Source organism: Panthera pardus, unplaced genomic scaffold (assembly GCF_024362965.1).
Source record: "Panthera pardus isolate Hobbes unplaced genomic scaffold, ASM2436296v1 HiC_scaffold_8, whole genome shotgun sequence".
In the NCBI taxonomy this organism is placed as follows: domain Eukaryota; kingdom Metazoa; phylum Chordata; class Mammalia; order Carnivora; family Felidae; genus Panthera; species Panthera pardus.
In genome coordinates, this window is record NW_026527013.1 from 70,724,143 (window position 1) to 70,744,672 (window position 20,530).

At 44.0% G+C, this 20,530-nt stretch overlaps 1 protein-coding gene across 1 annotated transcript in view; it reads right to left on the bottom strand.

Moving 5' to 3' along the window:
- HECW1 (HECT, C2 and WW domain containing E3 ubiquitin protein ligase 1) overlaps positions 1 to 20,530 on the bottom strand; it is a 417,448-nt gene that overhangs the window by 210,209 nt on the left and 186,709 nt on the right. The window contains 1 exon segment of the mRNA XM_019451074.2: positions 16,121 to 16,228. Within this exon segment, the coding sequence (XP_019306619.1) occupies positions 16,121 to 16,228 (108 nt within the window).

The following is a 20,530-nucleotide window of genomic DNA, read 5'->3' on the forward strand; positions in this document are numbered from 1 at the left end:
TTTTTGTGAGTTCTAGTAATCAGTGGGGCTTGAAGACTGGAGTTTTAAAGATCTGGCTTGGCTGGGAGAGCCCTGAGGGTGCTGCCCCTCTCCTACAGAGAAGGCAGGCAAGCAATTTGGGGGCATATGGGGCATGGCATGGAAACAGCAATCTGAGGAGCACCTGGGACACAGTAGGGAGATTGTTAACTCTTCTTGGAGCATATGCCTGAGAGGTAGTATTTATGGAGGCACCTCTCAGGGACAAAGGAGATGGTTGGCACCATTTCCTCCCCCTACCCCTCAGCATAGGTGCAGAGCCACCTGAGGAGGGCAGCTTGGCCCTGACACTGGTTGCCTAGCCTGCTTGCTCCAAGTCCTACGCCCCGGTGCTCTGGTGCGACTACCATTCTCAGTCAAACCTCCCTCAGTCCCAGTGCAGCTAGAGGCTCCTCCAGAAGACGAGCACAGGTCCCTGCCCACACTACATTCCTGAAGTCTTGAGTTTTAAGTCGGCAGGCTTGGCTGGGATAGTGCCCTCTGGCTGCCCAGAGGGCACTGCACTGCTCCTAGAGAAAAAGCAGGCAAAGAACTTGGGGGCAGTGTGGAAACAATGAAATGAAAAATGCCTGGGACACACAAGGGGAGATTATTCACTCTTCTTTTTTTTTAAATTTTTTTTTTCAACGTTTTTTATTTATTTTTGGGACAGAGAGAGACAGAGCATGAACGGGGGAGGGGCAGAGAGAGAGGGAGACACAGAATCGGAAACAGGCTCCAGGCTCCGAGCCATCAGCCCAGAGCCTGACGCGGGGCTCGAACTCACGGGCCGCGAGATCGTGACCTGGCTGAAGTCGGACGCTTAACCGACTGCGCCACCCAGGCGCCCCCGATTATTCACTCTTCTTGAAGTGCTTCCCTGAGATGCCACATGCATTGAGACTCGTCTTCAAGGACTAAAGAACTGACTGGCACCATTTCTATTCCCCACTCCTCAGCATAAACACCGAGCCACCCGTGGGAGGAAGCACAGCCTCTACACTGACTGCTTCGCTGGCTTCCACTAAGTCCTACACCTCTGCGCTCTGGCAAGATTGCCCTTCTCCTGTAAGTGTACCTCAGTCCCAGCATGGTGGGTCCCTTCCCCTGAAGGCCAGCAGAAACTCCTGCCCACACCATGTCTCCTGACCAGACAGTTCTGTAGGGTCTCAGTTCCAGTAGAGGTGGTGACAGGTCTGATTTCATAAGCAGACCAAGCACACCTAGTTAAAACTTGTCACATCCTGGCCAAGGACAAAACACTGCCTACTGCAAGCAAAGAGAGCCTCTGCAGATGACCAGTCTGAAGGATAAAGCAGCCAAAATACAACAGCAGAGAGCACACAGCACATACCAGAGACATGGAATGGAATGGAATATTCCTCAGCCATAAAAAAGAATGAAATATTTCTATTTGCAAGGATGTGGATGGAGCTAGAGAATATTATGCTAAGTGAAATAAGTTGGTTAGAGAAAGACAAATACCATATAATTTCACTCATATGTGGAATTTAAGAAATAAAACAAATGATCATAGGAGACTAAAAGAGGAAAACCAAGAAACAGACTCTTAACTATAGAGAAAAACTGATGGTTACCAGAGGGTAGGTGGTGGGGGGGGGGGCAGGTTAAATAGGTGAAGGGGATTAAGGAGGGCACTTGTGAACAATGGCTATTGTGTGGATGTGTTGAATCACTGAATTGTATACCTGAATCTAATGTTACACTGTATGTTAACTAACTAGAATTTAAATAAAAACTAAAAAAAAAAAAAAAGCATGCAAGATAAAAAACACATACACACGTCAATGTATAGGAAGGAGGGAAGAGAAACAGAATGGGTTAAAATGTGAGTAAAGCTCTGCTTCTTGATTTGGGTGCTATGTACATGGATGTGTTCACTTTCTGAAAATTCATAAGCTCTTCATTTAAATTTGTGCATTTTTCTATGTGTGTGTTATGCTTCACTTAGAATTTTACCAAAACAAAGCAAAACAAAAACTGCTTAGTGGAAAATTTACAGCCTTAAGTGCATACATCTAGAAGAATAGCTAAAAACCAATGAGCTAAGCAGCCATCTCAAGAAATTAGAAGAACAACAACAAATTAAACCCAACGAAAGTAGATGGAAGGAGATCATAAAAATTACAAATAAGAGCAGAAACGAATTAAGCAGAAAACATACACAGAAGATCAAGAAAACCAAAAGCTGGCCCTTTGTAAAGATTAATAAAATTAAAAAATCCCTGGTGAGAGAGAGATAGTTAGAAAAATAGAGAATCTGAAAATGAAAAAGCAACACTTAGCTGCTGACCTTCTTTGTGTTATCTCTCCTGGGTGGAGTTGGATGAGCTGTCTCTAAGCCTCCCAGGGGGCATTCAAGTTGGAAGCAGGGATCCCAACAGATCCTCAGAGGCCAAGTGTACATGATTGGCTATGACACCACAGATTCCAGTACCTTCTGTGCCACATGTTTTTATCCCTAAATCTGGATTACTGGGGTAGGTCTCTGCATGTTAGTCCAAGTAGTGGGAAGGCTCTTGACTGGTCAGATGCTGGAGAACTGAGTTCCTTAGGATTGAGGTAGGGCACGTAAATCAGAAGGACTGACAGACTGAAAGTTCCAGAAAGTAGAAAGTACAGCTCCTGGCATAAAGGGAAAGGGTCAGATGGAGACCCTTCCCTATATTCTATGCTGATTACAAATGTCTTAAGCCAGGTCTTGACCTGCTGGAGTGTGTTCTAGAGGTCTTTCAGGGCAGCATGTACTTTTTCTCAGGTATTAACCAACTTTTTCCAGATTGGTGGTGCCATGAAGTACAAGGATATATTAGGAAGAGGTTTAAATGTGTGAAGGGCAGTGTTGAGAGTGTGTGGGTACAGGAGGGAAGCAATCTCAGCCTGACGTTTAAAATGAACTGCTCTGATCAGTAAGAGAATTTTGAATATTGACTTATGAAACTAGATCAAGGTAAGAACCACAAACAAGTGTCAGGGGCCTATTTCAGAAGACCTGAGTGACAAATAGCTTTTATGACATTGGAGTGTGAGTAATGCACTACCACAGTAAAGCAGGTCAGAGCTTCATACCTATGGCTATTCAGGAGGTTAGGAGGGTAGTCTAATCCTTTAGGCTAACAGGGTATATCTTTGACCATGCACAGATCTTAGGGATGGTAGTATGAGGCAGTGTAATTTCTGATACATGGTCACCAGACATTCCTGTGGCTATATGTAACAGGACTGATGCATTACCAGCTCCAGAGACACAGCTCACAGAAACCTACCAAAATGGCTCTCTTGGAATCATATAACACAGACAATCACGTTTTAATCTTGTGAATAGGCTGCACGACAAGGTAGACTCCTCAGAGGTGGGCTTCTCTGGTAAGAAGTACAGGAATCCACCCTAGTAGAAAATGTTGCTCTGTCCCTAGTAGAAAATGTTTCCCCTCAGGGTGCCTCTCTTCTCCCTTTACCCAATTTCCCCTTGGGTTCTAGGAGACATTAAGCTTTCTCGCAATTTGATGCTCAGTCAGGACTAACGTGGTCGGCTGCAGATGGGACCACAGTTTTCTGTGGGGAGACTTTTGCAGGCCAGGAATACTCAGACCTGCAGTTCCGGCCCAGGAAAGCCCACCCACCAGTCTGGCTCCCTGGCACACAGGACGTGGTAGCTCAAAGCACATATAGACATGCCAGGCCATCTGGCATGCTGCATATTGAATTTGCTGCTTTTCCCAGGTGCAGTTGATTCTGAAACCTAGGATACAGCAAATGAATGCTGGGTCCCTTTTAGGGACCTCTGACATAAAAAAAAAAAAAAAAAAAAAAAAAAAAAGCAGCCTTACAGCAAGCAAATTCCTGAGAAAGGAACAATGCACTCCACTGGTGTAGGATTTCATGAAAAAAAAATATTTTCAGCTTTGGAATTTACTGGAATTGTTGCCACTTGAGGAAAAACTCATTTCTGAGTTGGAAGCTTTGATCTTCACTATACAGCTGAGTTGGGGAGGCCATGCAGGAAGAAAGTCTACAGACACTGTGTGGTATGATGGTGCAGGTTACAGTCACAGCCATTAGAGAAAAAAAGTGATGAATGAGGCACACATGCCATCCCATAAAACACAGAAATATTAACCTGGCTAGTAGCACAAGCCTTTACTGGGATGGCAGAGCCCTGCGTTCCACCAGACCGGCATGTGCAAGGCACTTGGCTGAACTGGAAATTTCAGCATCTTTTTCAGGGTAGGGCTCAGAGATGAGTCTATACCAGATGACCAAGAACTGTCCTAGAGGAAAGTGTGTGGAGGTGGGAGGGGTGACAGAAGATTCTCGAACACACCAAGGTCAGACTCTTGCTTGTGTCAGAGGTGGTCAAGCAAGAGGGGCATGCGTCTTACAAACAGTCCTAATTTGACATAAACATCCCAATAACTATCCTGTCACTTCTACACTTTCTCCAGGTGGCGGGAAACGCAGGCTTTATGAAATTCTTAGTATCTTGCATCTGGTTTAGCTTCTTGCCCGCTGCAGCTTGGAGCTGCCTATAAGCTTCGCATCATTCTCTTGCGTCTCATACAAAGAGTTTTAGGACACTCTGATCCTTTAGTTGAGTTCTGGATTCTCTGGCTCCTTTCCAGCCTTGGTGGGATGGGGACAGAAGCAGCCTCACGCGCAAAGGACCTTCTTCCTGCTCCTCTTCACTCGGTCGCCGACAGAGGGCGCTGCAGGGGCTGAGCGCAGGGACCCCAAGGGCCCCCTGGGCTGAGCTGGTGATGGAGACAACTGGGGACCCTCATGAGACCCCAGGAGCCGAATCCTCTATCAGAGTCCATCTCTTGTAAAAATTTGCTTTGTGCAGTTGCTTATGAGGTCACTTAGTTTGTGTCAAGTATCCAGAGCTTCCATTTAACTGGTTGTGATGTTTTAATGTTCATTTTTTGTATTGAGTTTGCCCGAAATGTATTTTATTCAATTTGAGAACTACCTGTGATTAGGCTGGCAGTACAAAGGGTGCAGTCTCGTGATAAATTATTTTGACTATTGTTTATTTTCCATGTTCCATTACCCTTTTTGCCCTTCTATTACTGTTTTTTATGTAATCTACTCTTCCCCTTCAAAAAAATACTTTGTATTATTTATATTGTTATTATTTCATCTATTCCTTTGTTAAAGGGTCAGCTGGGCCTTAAAGGTTTAGTGTTCACTAGAAACTCATGTCCTCTGTTATGGAAAACCCACACTGTAAAATAAGGCTCTTTTATTCTAGGGTAACTATTAATGGAGAGAGAGAGAGAGAGAGAGAGAGAGAGAGAGGTTTTAAATATAAGGAATAGAAGTCTCATGAAAGGCTTTGAATATATAGGTTCAAATTTCTAGATTTTGTATAAAAATAGCAGTGTTTCATAGATGCCATTCTCTAGTAGACAGTGTGATATTTATAACTGTATTTTCTCCAAGATATGAGAGGCATAATGACACAGATCATCTCTTAGAAGATGAGTTCTCTGGTTTGGATTTTAAGGATTTTAAGGAGAGATTGGAGCTCATTCTGGTGAAGTTGAAAGAAACACAATTAGCTCCTTCCTCCTTTCTGCTCTTCGTCTGCCATCTTCTCTCAGGTAACAGCCGGCAGTGGCAACGTGGGTCTGAATGTGGCCCAGTACCTGCAAACTCTGGTTTTGCTTGGAAAGAGGGAAACAAGGCTGAATTAGCAGCTGCCACAATGGATAAGGTGTTTGCATTTTCTAGACTATGTGGGTGTTGGTGGGTTTTGCAGTATTCTTGGGTACCATATCAACTCTGGAATTTTGGGAAGGTGGGATGCATGAGATACTGAGGTCTGGATTAATGAGAAATTGTGAGGACTTAGTGCTATTTATATAGTATATGAACTCTGAACTCTTTTTTGGCTGTACAAAGCCATGTGGACAACATCGCTGGCATCATTCGAAAATGGCCTTGGAGTTGACTTGGAAGAGACCTGTCTTGGCTGATGACAGCAACTCCTGGGAGTGACCTCTGAACTGGCCCCAGGTAGGTGCAAGGGAGCAGTGACAAGTGTCTAGGGAGGCACACATGGTGTTCAGGCAGGCTTCCCTTACTTCTGTGGGTCTCTGTCCTCACCAAGAACACTACCTACAATTGTGCCTGACCATAGACTCAGCTGAAAGTCTCAATGGGTCAAAAGGAAGCAGTGTAAGTTGGGGATGAGGTGGAAAAGGGAAAATTCTCCCTTCCTATTGCTTGTCTAGCATCAGCTTCTAACTAATCAAAGGAGGAACTGCTAATCACTAAACTGGTTGGTCAGATTCCCAGTGTGGACTGAGCCATGTTTATTGGAGAGCAGAATAACTCTTCTTTAAAAGGTGGGGGGCACCTGGGTGGCTCAGTTGGTTAAGCCTCTGGCTCTTGATTTTGGCTTAGGTTATGATTTTACAGTTCATGGGATTGAGTCTGGCTCTGTGCTGACAGTGTGGAGCCTGCTTGAGATTCTCTCTCTTTCTCTCTCTCTCTCTCTGCCCCTCCCCCACTCTCACCCTCTCCCTTTCTCTCTCTCTCAAAATAAATATTTAAAAAAATTTTTTTAAATTAAAAAATGAAAGGCTGTACCTCTCTGCCCCCTCCTTATTCCAAGAAGTTGGACATATCTGTACGCTGTATTCCGTTTTTGTGGTGCCCACTTGCCATATGTGTCTGACCAGGGACCACTTGGTTCCCTCCCTCACCCATATTTCCCTGTTTCTTCCTCTAGATGGCTCAGAGGCCACTTGTGGGAAAGATAAGACATAACAGTTGTTGTCCTTGAGCATGAGTCTCTTGCTTTCTACACAGGAGTTCTGAGCACTAGCTTAAGTAATTCATTAATTAATTGAATAAATATTTATTAGGCCCCTCTTAGGGAGATGCTACTAGTGATAAAAAAAAATCTCTAAAAATATTATCTCGTGTTGAACTTATGGGTGATTTTTACTTTGATCTTTTCTTCAAATTTTCTGTAGGGAATCAGTAAACTTTAAAAATGCATATACAAATGAGATTCATACACACATAACAACTATATTGAAATGGAGAAGATTCTGGGTTTATGTGTGGGGAAGTAACTGACATCTTGGATAGCATCTGTCTTCTAATTTGAACTTTCTCTGTAGCTTTTTATGGTGGAGCTTACTGAACCCCTCACTCAGAATCATATGGATAGGAGGAAGGCCATATGTTAATCACTTCTACTTTCCTTTCTCTGGTCAAGGACTTACTATCCCAGTGACATCTGGGTCCCCATTTTGATGCCCAAATAATCCCCTGCCAGTCACTCTGGGAGGTAAGCCCCCAGCACTGACTCCAACTTCAAAGTTCCATCCAGTGTATTGCCTGGATATGATACCTGGATGTAATACCCCACCCCCTATGGGACCAGAACCCTGCACTGAATCTCCATCCTCCTGGTGGTGGCCCTTCTGGCCTACTTTGATCTTATCAGGACATCACGGGAGTGAAAAGAGCAGGCTCCAAGGTCACACTGCCAAGGTCTGACGGGTCCCACCCTGTGAATAGTGGAGCAGCTGCATTTTTCCTGCACCTCAGATTCCTTATCAACAAAAAGGGAAAGTATTATCTGCCACCTAGGGTTCTCATGAAGGTTAAATGGGACAATACGTGTTAGGGTGCTCAGCATGTGCTTGGCACATCAGGAGAGCTCAGAGATCTTCAGTTCTGCTATTACTATTATTACTCCTCTATTCAGGACATCAGTCTTTCCCCAAATGGCAGTTCAGGGATCAGATCTTATGAGCCAGGCTCAGGTCCCCAGGGACAAGCACAGGCCACCGTCCGTGGGATGGCTGCAGCTGCCTTCATTCCCATCTGCTATATCTGTCTAATTGGACATCACGGTAATCAGCTGGGCATGCCCTTCAGACATGGCCTCACCCACCTGGCTGCAAGTCCAGACACAGCGTCCTAGTTAGGTCAGGTTCCCTTGTCTGCCCTACATATTCTCCTGCCAAACGCAGTGTCTCTCTGCTTTGTCCCACACCGGCCTTTAGGAGAAAGCTATCACGCCCCATCTCATGGACATTAAAATGGGCAGAATACTTCCTCCTTCTCTTGTTGAAGCACTGTCCAGAGGCAGGGGTATGGAGAATCTCAGCAGCCCTGCTTGTTTCTAGCTCCCTGTGTCTATGGCATGGAGAGAAGGAGACTCATTTTGTGTACAGAGTGGCTTTGAGAGGGACCGAGAGAGTCTTTTTTATAGAGTGGTAATTTTACTCCACCACACCTATACAGGTGAAAATCACTCCTGAGTCTTTCCAGTTTCTTCTTATTTCCCTTCTTGGTAGGAAAGGGGTGCTATAAGGTGGTCAGCACACACGTCTTGGCCCCAAGTCCTGTCCCTATCCTGCCCCACCACACTTCCAGTCTCCTGGTCCCTAGCAGGTCAAGGACTTCCAGGAAAGTCTGGGCTCTTAACTTTCTCTGCATCCAGTGTCTTCTGACTGCTTATGGGCCCTGGTCCATCAAACATCCAACATCCCCTACCTCTTCCCTGGGGCTGATGAGCACAAGCAGGTGAGGCTGGTTCATACCCCAGCTGTACCACACATACTACCACGTCTGTTTTCTCCTCAGAAACAATGGTGCTGGCACCCTCCTCATGGTGCTGTCATCAGCATAACAGGGTGTAAAAAAGTGGACACGAGTGGGTACTAAATCAATGAGAGCTCTTATGTTATGGCTCCTTCCGCTCATTCTGTACACATGTTCAAGCCCGTCTCAGTCCTATTCCCCATGCTGCCGCCTCAGAGTCTCTCACAGCCTCCTCGCTGGAGGAGCGCCAGGACACTTCGCTCTCCTCTGTCAGTGCAGATGTACCAGAGGGCCACCACCATTCCAGTGTGCCCAGGATGGACAGGTTTCCTGGGACTGGAAACTTTCAAAGCCAAAACGAGGATCGCTCTGAGCAAGGCAGGATGAACTGTTCACCCTACTCTTTCTCATCAGCTTGTTGAATTTTCTTTTTACGATAACCACCACGGCCCCCATATGGCAACTGTGCATAGATGCATTCCAGACCGTGTCTCCCATGACCCCTCCATTGGCACTCACCAGGTTGTGTTGACGATGCCTCTCTGATAGGTTCTCCTCCCTGACTCCCACGGCCCCACTCTTTCCATTTCTCTGGTGCTATGGCAACTCTTGCTATGTAACGAAGGAATCAAAAACTTAACAACTTAAAACAGTACTATATTGTGATCTCTCAAGGTTCTGTGAGGTGACTGGGTCCAGCAGGACAGCTCTCCCTTGGGGGTCTCACATGCTGTTGCCATGGATAACAGCCGGGCTGCACCCCACCGTCCCTTGGATGGGGACAGCTGGAGCAGCTGAGCTGGTGAACCATCTCTCTATGCAACCTTTCACGTGGCCACCGGGGCTTCTTACAGCACCGCTGTCTCAGGGTTCTAAGAGTGAGTATTCTAAAGGGTAGGAAGTGGAAGCTACCAGAGTCTCTTAAAGCCTGGGCCTGGAAGTTGGCACAGCATCACTTCAGCACGGAAACTCTCACGGGAGAGGAGACATGGACCCCTCCTCTCAAGAGGACTGTCAAGGAATCTGTGGCCACACTTAATCCTCCACACTTGATGATCTCTCTTCTTCCCCCTCCTCCTCTTCCTCTCCTCCTTCTGTCAGGAATCTGTCTTAACTCTCACCTATCCCCGCCTGCCCACTCCCCATGCCTTCATGCCTTTGTAGGTGCTGTCCCTTTCCTGAAATGACCTCTCTACACTTGACCCCCAACACAGCCCTTCCCACTGGCCCAGTCTGCCTATGAGCTCCTCTTATGTATGGGGATGATTAACTCTGTGCCCCAAAGCTGGGTTGGGTGCTCCTCCGTCTTCACTGATATGGGACACTATAAGAGGTATGTGCTAGTCTCCTGTACTAGAATGCAAGAGCCTTGGCAGGGACCAAGCCTCTACCTCTAGATCTGAGGTCCTGAAGACTAGTACAGTCCAACAGGCCTCCAGCACTATAGGGTTAAGAGAGGCAGGTGAATCTGTATGTTCTTTTACTGACATGGTGACTCATCCAGAAAGGTCCCAGTCTGTGATAATAGGGCCTGACCATTTATTTGTGTTGATGAAGAGCTTTCATGTCATTGGGAGAATCTGACACATATCCAACTAGAAGTCAGCACTATCTGTATTGCTGCAAATCTGAATTGACTGGTTATATCTTTCTGTTTTCTGTAATAATGCTGAGTCACTCTTTGTATGGTCTGTTATTTAATCTGATAGACTGACACTTCTGTAGACTGAAGATCAATTTTGCTGCCCCTGATGTAATGGAATATTTGACATGGTAAGAAGTGATTGCACCCAACACTTTGGCTTCTCACATTGGGTAGACTGGGGGCAAGCCGGCTGTGTGTGTCTCCTTACTTGTATGTCCTGTTTTCCCACCTGGACCCCTGCCCTTCCACTGCCACAGTCCCATCGTTTTATTGGCCCTGTTCGGCCAGAACCACTGCACACTTAGATTGGCTTGGCAGCCAAGATGGTATGATTATGTGAATATCTCCAACCATTTCACTCTGGTCTACTGAAGAGTGAGTGATTGTGTCTTTGGTGACGTGGGTTCCTTTCTCCACCACTCCCAGAGATTTATCTCCAGAACGATCACTTTTAGGCTTCTAAAGCAAAATGTGAAGGAAAAAAGGAAGGGAAGAAGAGCACCCTGAGTGTGAGCTACAACCAGGAGTACGTTTATGGAGAAGTTTAGGTGGAAGGAAAACCAGGGGAACTGTGTGGTGAAAGAGAAAAATGAATTTTAGGAGTATTGCTGTGAACTATCCATTTTTTTCCTCAATCTTGAAGAAATATAAGTAAGAACATAAGCAGTATGTTGTAGAGTGCAATGCTGACCATGATTTCCCTTTGGGACAGTATTAAACTGGATGAACAATGGAGATAGTCATGGTGTCCCAGGAATTATGGAATAAAAATAAGATGACATAATAATATTAATGTCCACTATCTTGCAAATATTTCTATGGAGCCATTCTTGTTCCTCACAGAAAACCTGTGAAGCAGCATGAGTACCGGGGTTATGTTTAGTCTCCCTAAGTAGACTTGAGACTTCCTGAGGGCTTGGAGTCTATGGCTCAAATGTTTACTGTAGCACAGATGGAGACACCTCCTTGGAAATCACAAAACAGTGATTGAAAATGGCAGCCTGCAGTGCAGTTCTCAGCCATACTGGTTCCAACAGCAGAGCAGTGCTGGTGAAAATATGCTCAGGTTCAAATAAAAGGCTGTAACAATGTGTCACCTGAACCAACTTGATTGTCCACCTGATGAGACCCCTGTGTCTAATCATGGATCTGGGTGGCCTCCCGGCTCCAGGAGGACTGGCCCTTGCTCTTGCTGCATTGCTGGAGAGGAGAAAGCATGTGCCAGAAATGCTAATGAGGGGAAGCCAGCTGGTTCTCCTGCAGCCCTACTTTTCCTCCAGTGCCTTCGGTCTTCAACTCTAGCTGCAAAGCATTTCTCACAGAAAACTCTCCGAATAAAGCCATTCAGTTCACACAGTTGTCACCATGACACCCCCTTGTCCATTCCCTGAGGAGAAATGCCAAGTGCAATGTGCACTGCTGATCTGACTCCCTTTCCGAGTGGCACCGCAATCCCTAACTCAAAGCCTTCTTCTTACACAGCGGATCTGGTTACACCAGACACACCTGGCCTTCACTGGGTGAATCATCCATCCTTATGGGGCTGCACTGGGGGCAGTACACATTAACTTCATTGTACAGATGAAGAGACAGAGCGGGCCACACCGGGGTTGATGTTGAGCCCACCTGTCTCTCACTGGGAAGCCCCTTGCCCAAGTGTGGACTGAGAGGCAAATGCTGACCCCTCCCACCTGTGTAAATTTCGCCTCACCAGGCTCAATGGGTGTCATTAAAAACTAGGTGCTTAGATTTGGTGTTAAGTATAATCAGGGGCCACTGTGTGCTTTTTAACTTAGGGAGGATGGATGGAAAAGGATCTTGGGAATGTGCTAATGTTTGACGGACATTCTGACAAACGCAGGATGATAGAATCAAAGCGGGCAGTAGTCAGGGAGTGATTCTGGAAACGAGGACACAGTAGGGAAGGATCCAGTGTGGGAGCAGGGCAGGACCAGTGACCTGAGCAGGGGCAGGAAACCAAGGCAAGGCAGAGCAGTTAGAGGACTGTGGATTTCTGGTTGGCATCCAGACAGCTGTGAGAAGGCAGAGCTCCTGACCGTGATAACAGGACACAACACAAAAGTGGGTGGAGAAAGGAGATCCCTTCGGGAGAAACTCTTTTTGGCTGTAATCAGTGGTGGCAGCAGGCACATTTTTCTTCCTGCTACCGATGAGGAGCAACAATGAACAGGGAGCTACATGGAACAGATTTGGGCCAAGGATCAACACAAAGATGCCTTCCCTGTAGAATCATCACCTTTGTCATTGCTTCTGGGCAACATAAGCCCCCATTTTGAAGGAGTTCTGATAGGAGCACACCATCAGCAAGGACTGTGGTGACTCCTGAGGATTAAGCCTAGCCTGCTCTAAGCCTGACTACACATATTAAAAAATAGTAATGGAGTTACTATAATGATACGGCATTTTAAGATTTGATCAAGATGAGTAAAGCTGAAACTTCACTAGTTCTTTCTTTTGTCCGTGTTAAAATTTGCATCTTTTTGCAGTTCTCATATTACAGCAATTATTAGTATAGTCAAACCGCCAGGGGCCCACTAGGGAAAAGTTATGCCAGAGAAAAGGAAACAATTCAGGTTTTATTTCTTTTGTGTTTTATCATGCATGTAATTCCTTAAAGAGTGCAGAAAATAATCTGTTTTGAATGTTCCTAATTTGGAAGTACGTTCAAAATCCGATTTAGCCAGACCTTAAAAAAAATTGTATAAATCAACAGCAATTACCTAATTCTAAATTGAATCATAACCCTGAAGAAATGTACTGTTAGAACATTATAGACTCCAAGTAATCAGTGATGTATCTCTACTCTTATAAAAGGAAATAATAAAAGGAAAAAATAAAGACAAAAACGGAAAATAAAAATGAAATAACAACGCCATTTATTTTATTACTTTAATTTAACCCTCAGATAGAAAGAATGACCTCCTGTTGTATTTCAACATTTAAAATCTGGCCTATGTGCAAAGTTTGTAAAATAATTTTTAATTTTGAGAAGATATAATTTACCAATTAGATTAATGTGTTTATTACTATTTAGAGACTTCAAGAGTCTTATTTCTATTAACGTCAAAAACTTCTGTAAACTTCTGGTTAATGGACTGTGTTCTGCATTTTTATTATAGCAAGAGGACCTTTGATGCTTTGCTGCATTAATGAAAGATAGTGATATTAGAACATTTTGTACATCCAATCTCTTCCTGTTTGTTAATTTGGCACTTTTTCAATCATACATTTTTGAAAATATAAGTGATTTCACATTAAAATATAAATTCACACAGCATATTTATAGTTTTAATGCATTCAGACTCCTAAAGCTATAGTCCATCACAGCATTTTAATTTATTTGATTTATATGTGTGCCCTGAGCTAATATTCTAATCATTTTTAAACTCAATTAATCTTTTTCTGGATACATTTTTAGTTTTTGACAAATTATATTACATTTGTACAAAATCTTACATTCTTTGTATATTGAGCACTGTTTTGATGTATTTGCAAAATGTAAATATCCGCCTTCTCAATTTCATCCATTTGTCTAAAACACTGAGATATTGCTAGTCCAACAGGGATACTGCAGAGTGAGATTGTCTCAGTTTTGCACCAGAACACTTATAAAATTCCATTTTTCTAAAGTGTTCGATTTTTAGTTATTTTGAATATGACGTGGCAAACCATTTGTTTACTATAGAACATTGCTACTTAACCAAGTTTGAATACACTTGCACTCAGTTATGGCAATATTTTTTATAATTTACAGAGCTGCTTTTATATTATAATATCTTCTAGTGGTATTTAAAGTGTTTCTTCATGAAGACAATTATATGATATGGCTTGTTATTTGAGATGAATATACAAAAAATATTCTATATGTCGCAGAAATCTTGGAAATCTTGAAAAGAACTTCTTTGGAAAGAATGGCACTATTGCTAGATTACTTTATACACAGACTCATCTTTTTTACGTTAGCTCATAAGATTTCACATTATCCTTAGTACTTAGTTCCTTGACTCTAAAAAGACAAAAACTTGTAAGCTGTGCTCATTCCTGCACCATTTTGAGCTGAGACTATATTTTGACCCTAAATGGTGTCGATTTCCCAATTAGTTGGAACTCCAAAGAAGGAAACAGGTGTGTAGTAAAGAAGTCCTTTCCTACCAAACTTCCAATGTAGATCAGATCAGGGCATATAGTCAGTTATTGTGTTTAATATTCATTGCTAATGCAAGTTTTTACCTTTTTTGTTCTTTCTGGCATTTGGGAAGTCATATTAAGTACTACTAGCTGGAACCTGTCTTTGTCCCCAAATCAAGCCCACCTATGTCCTTTATGATAAACGATGCTATTTTCGGGATGGGGAAGATACTGGCATGACTTGGGCAAAGGGGGCATGCTGGGGAGGGTGGAGAAATAGGGTTGAGGGATGAGGGTGGGTTTTGTTGGGGCTTGGCAACAAGGCAGAGAGGTTTCAGCTGATGTAGTCAGAAAGCAGAGCCATGAGGCTTTTGAGCAGATAGTATCAGAGTTGAATATAAAGGCATTTTGTCTGGTATCAGAATCAGAATGGATTAGGAGGAGAAAAGCTAGAGACAGGGAGATAAATACTAAGGAAAAGGGAATCTCTTGTTGGGAACTTCATTATGACTAAACCAAAGTCAAGGGCCCAACCACATCTCATAAAATCATGTCCCCTCTACATCTGATAGTATCAATCTCCTATCTACATATGTTTGCCAATAAAAAAGGGGGGCATTTGTGTCATTTCTAGGAGCAGAGACACCAAAAGCTTCTAAAGTGCAGACACCAGACCTTTCATCTTCAAATCTCTGGTTTTTGGAATATAGTAGGTCTTACAAAATGCTTACTAAGTGAACAAATGGAAATGAGAGTAAATAAAAATGGGAGCAAAACATGCTAGAGCCTGTAGTTTTTCCTGAACAAGTCAAATGATTATAGACTTTAGTTTCCTGGCCATGTATCCTTTCCTCTGAGAACTGGACAGTTGGAACAAGGGACTATTCCATCATTACCTTTCAAAAGTGACATACTGACTGAATCCCTGCTATGGACCAGAAGATGCAGGAGGGATTTGTACATTTAGCACTCTCCCATACCCAAGTGGGAAGGGAAGAACTTGCAGATAAGGGTATTCTGTGCATTCCTTCAGTTGGTAAACATGAGGCCCACATAGATATTTCCTTGTGCAATGGGAAATGCACCAGTATGGGGATTTTTGAAAAGAATCCTTCCTTAACTACAAAAATGACTTATTTTCAAAGATAGCATAAAATTTTAGGAAATATCTCAGTAAAATACATGATGACAAGTTTATACACCCAGAGATATCAGTAGATCAGGAATCAAAGAAACAGGTCAGTAGTAGTAACGTATCACCTCCATCCTGGGGAATTATGGCCAGAGCCGAAAATCAGGGTGAAGTGTGGGATATCCCCAATATTCTGGGGCCATGATCAGGGAGTCTTGAAGAACTGGCTCAAGCAAAGCCAACACTGCACTACAGGATACAGAAGGGGCAACTATCGCAAATTTGGAGAGCACGTGGAGGAGCACGGAGTGAAAGTTAAAAGATCTGAGCCAAAAGGTTCTGAATCCAGAGGCCTATGAATGACCATGAACCATACATCTCTTTGAAACAAAAGGAATGGCCGTCTGGGCTGGTTTGTATGGCTGTTGCCCAAATGCTCTAGATCTCACCTTTCATTATTTTTAAGCATTTCATTAAACATATGCCTCTCTTACACAGCACATTTCTCAGGGAAGCAATGCAATAGAACGAAGGACTTGAAACAGTTGAACCCCATCACGAGCAACAGGAATGGGAAAAGTACTCACGTTCCACAAAGTAAGAGCTGGCATCGATCTTCCAGATGATCTGGCCCCGATGAGAACCATTGACTCCACGGTTCTTATAGTCCAAAAAGTTTTCTGACAAGACCTCATCTATACTCCCATGAAAGAAAGAAAGCAGAGTAGAAAAATGTATCAGCTAACAGCATATTTAGGGAAAAGAAAGAAAGAAAAAGAGCAAAGGATATTAATGCTATCTCTAACTCAACAGACGAAAAAGCACATGGAATCCAAATCAGTGAGCTAGAAGTATCCTCAGGTACCCTCTCGACCAACCCTTTGTAATACAGAGCCAATCCCCGCTCTGCAATACTCCTGCGATCATCTAGCTGGTTTGCAAACACTTCCACAAACAGAAAATAATTGCTTCTATGGCAGGCCATTTCACTTTTGAATAGTCTTTACGTGTGTGAAATCTGAGTGCAAAAATCTTCCTCCTAAAGCTTTCAGGAATTGGTCTCGCTTTGGGTTTGTGAATGAGGCATAAAGAAAACATTCAATCACACTTTCTGTTTGGGGCCCAGCTCTCATAGACCCCACTTTATAGCATCTCTTCTCCAGCCTGGATACCTGTCATCATCTAATACCTGGGACTCATCCATGGATTTATCCATCCATCCTTCATGCACTCATGCATTCATTTGTTCATTCAACAGATACTTATCAAGACTGAACCGTCTGTCATGCTGGGAAAAATGCAAGAGCCATGGTGTTGGGCAAACTCAATATGGTCCTTTCTGAGCTAAAGCTTTCAAACAATTGAAGATGCAGACTTTATTTTTAAAAAAATTTTTTTAACATTTATTTATTTTTGAGACAGAGAGAGACAGAGCATGAACGGGGGAGGGTCAGAGAGAGAGGGAGACATAGAATCTGAAACAGGCTCCAGGCTCTGAGCAGTCAGCACAGAGCCTGACGCAGGGCTCGAACTCACGGACCTCGAGATCATGACCTGAGCCGAAGTCGGACGCTTAACTGACTGAGCCACCCAGACACCCTGAGGATGCAGACTTTAAACACTAAGTGAAGAAATAAAGGTATTATTACAATTTGTGATAGGGGATGGGAAGGAAAAGAACAGGGTGCTCTAACAGGGAGTTTGAAGGAGGGAGGCCACCTGGAGTTCAGGGAAGCACTGAGGGATAAGAAGCCACAAGGGTGGAGATGGAGGGTGGGTGTGGAGGGGGCAGAGAGAGGCCTTGATGTGGTGTCCAGGACCTAAGATGATGGAGAGCCTCCTGCATGGAGGCACTAAGAGGAGCTTGTGGGGGACTGTGTACTTTTCCTTTCCTGCTCTTTCTCTGCTCATCACATTGCAGTTGCCAATATCCTCCTTAAAGTTGGTGTCCAAACAGGAACAGCGTTCCTGGAGAGGACTGATCTGTGAAGGAGAAGCTGACTGCCCCCTCTCTGGTTCCAGACCTCATGTTTTCAGTGGAGGCTAAGACAGGGATATGAATTTTACTTTGGTTACCTATGGGGCCCTGGCAGAAAGTAAACACTTGAGCTAGATGGGTCTGTGGCTTTGAGAATCCAGATCCACTGCAGTGACAAGACGAATAAACAGAACTCAGGGGTTCCTGAGAGCAGGCTCCAAGTTCCAGCTCTGCCAAGAGGAGCAAGGTCATGGTTGTCCTTTTTGCAACTAAGATTGTATCTGCCTAGACTGGGAAAACAGGCAAGAAGGAGGTGAAAGGAAGGCAGGACTTGTAGCAAAGGACTCAGTTATCAAGGCTCTTTGTGCCATATACCAATGGCATCGAGTCTACATCTTCAGGTCCTCCCCTGCAAAATGGGGGTGGGGTACTAATCACTGGGACCTCCTAGTGGAGGAATAAATGAGACAACTGGTCAACGTGCTTGTGCCCTCCCATGTCGACTGCACATTTTTGGCTATCTCGTCTTTGGTAAAGATAATTGGGCACAGCAACACTATCTCTGCTTCATTAATGGCAGGCACTGTATCCCCTGGAAAATCACTTGGTTGCAAAATTTGCCAGTCTTAATATTCACAGTGTGTGCTCACAGCCCTGGTTGGGTTACTAAGATGATTGCATAATATGTCTTTTACCGTAATTGCCTCATTTCTGCCAAAAAGGCATAATATTTTCCTAGCTCCTTGGGTTTTCAGTGTAGAGATTTGCCTCATTATAGCAATTCTCTAAGGAGAGGTATTTACTTGAATCTTCCACTCTGATCACCAGAATATTCATTTTAACAGTTATGATCAGGTATCCCTGTAAATAATATCTAGAAGGGATGCTCATTCATGCATTAGGTAAATGTGCAGTAAGTATCTCCTCCACTCTGGGCATTGTGCTAAACCCTGCGGACACACTGGTGAACAAGATATGGTCTATGTTCTTGGGAAGTTTCTAATAGATTTGGGGACCTATTCAAGAAAACAGGCAATTCCATTAGACTATAGTAAGTTTAAGAATAGGTTAACTATTAAGGAACCACAGCAGCACAAGGAGAACCTCAAGGAGAAAAGGATGGGATGAGTAGGTGGGAAGAATCTGCAAAGACTAATGAGGATAGCAAAATAACACACATTTTAAAGAAAACAAGATACACTTCACTGTACACATTTAAACATGACACCTTTTGGGGCACCTGGGTGGCTCAGTCGGTTGGGCGTCCGACTTCGGCTCAGGTCATGATCTCTCAGTCCGTGAGTTCAAGCCCCGCATCGGGCTCTGTGCTGACAGCTCAGAGCCTGGAGCCTGTTTCAGATTCTGTGTCTCCCTCTCTCTCTGACCCTCCCCCATTCATGCTCTGTCTCTCTCTGTCTCAAAAATAAATAAACATAAAAAAAAATTAAACATGACACCTTTTAAAAGACTGTCAATTGGTCCTGATAAATAGCCCATTCTCTTACATTTATAATACTTCATAACACATAGCACATAAGAAAAAAGAATAGTTGATATTCCTGCCTGAACCATCTGTGCTGAGAGGTCAACTCCTTCTCCAAAGGCATTCATTGCCAATTGTTGGAAAAGTTATTGGTCTTTGCTTGGGAATTCAAGTGTATTGTGGGGGTCAGATGCAGAGAAACAGAATCACTCCAAATATTTTATGCAGAGGGGGATTCAATGCAGAGGATTGGGTTCCTAGAGAAATGGACTCCAGGCTGGGTCTCTGGGAACAGCCCCAGAATAACTAGTTCTCCAAGGCCCTGCTTCCACCTCACTCAGAGTGGCCTCATGGGAACTGCTCAGCTCAAGAACCTCATAGAGCAGTGGTGGCCAGTGGGCAGGACAGCAAGAGGCTGCTTCCCAGGCCACAGCGATTGCCTCTCCACCCACAGAGAGCAACCAGCCTGTAGCAAGATGGGTACCTGCCACCACCACATCACCCAGGAAGTGAGTGAGTGGATAGCAAGGCACTGTGGTGGATGGCTGAACTTTCCAAAGCCATGTTTGAGGCAGCCACAGGCTAACCAGTAGGAGGAGGAACCCCACAGTTTGCTGCCTCCTTCCCTGTCTTGCACAGGTGCGCCTAATGAAGGGACCAGTGTGCATCTGGGACATGGTTGCACAGGAGTCTGAGAAATACAAATTTTAGGGACAGGATTCTGCACTAGAGGAAAGCACTGGAGAAAAGAAGAGGCCTGGAATGGATGGTGGGGGCCCAGCCATGCTCTCTGCCACCCTGAGGATTGATAGGCCCTGGGCCGTCTGTCCCAAGGTTCTTTTTTTCCGTATTTTTTTGTCATAGTGGAAGTCATTTTGTGGGAGCAATGTTTGTGTGATTACAGGGATATTGACAACCCCTTGAAGCAGGAACGTTAGGCTACCTTAGCACCTATGTGAACCTAGGTAGCTTATTTAATCCCCCTGTGTCTTTGCTTCCTCACTACAATGCGGGGATAATATCAATACCAGCTTCAAAAGTCTGTTGTGAGGACTGAATGAGTGAATACAGGTACTGGTCAGAGAACATTATCAGACATCACTAGTAAGCAGATCTTACTGCTTACAGTCTGGGCTAACAATGGGGCAAAGCCCCATGAGTAATATGCAAAACCATTAATAATAACCTGAAGCAACTGCTTAGGCCAGTACTATTTTAAATTTTGTCATTACTCACTTTGTATGGAACACATAGAGATGTATTAAGTTCCTCAAAAAAGCTATTTGCTTAATGACATTTATTTTTTCTAGTGTGTAAAATCCTACCTCTTGTTCCACAGTTTATAACAAAGAAAAGATCTCTGCAGTTTGTTAAAAATTTGGATCAGAAAGTTCTAGTGAAGTTTACAGAAACAGCACACCTAAAAAACATGAAATGTACTTTTCTTGCGTTGTCATCAAAATGAAAACTGTAACTCTGCTTTCCGGACCCTAATCTGTAATAGAAAAGTATACAACAAAAAGACTATTGCTGTTG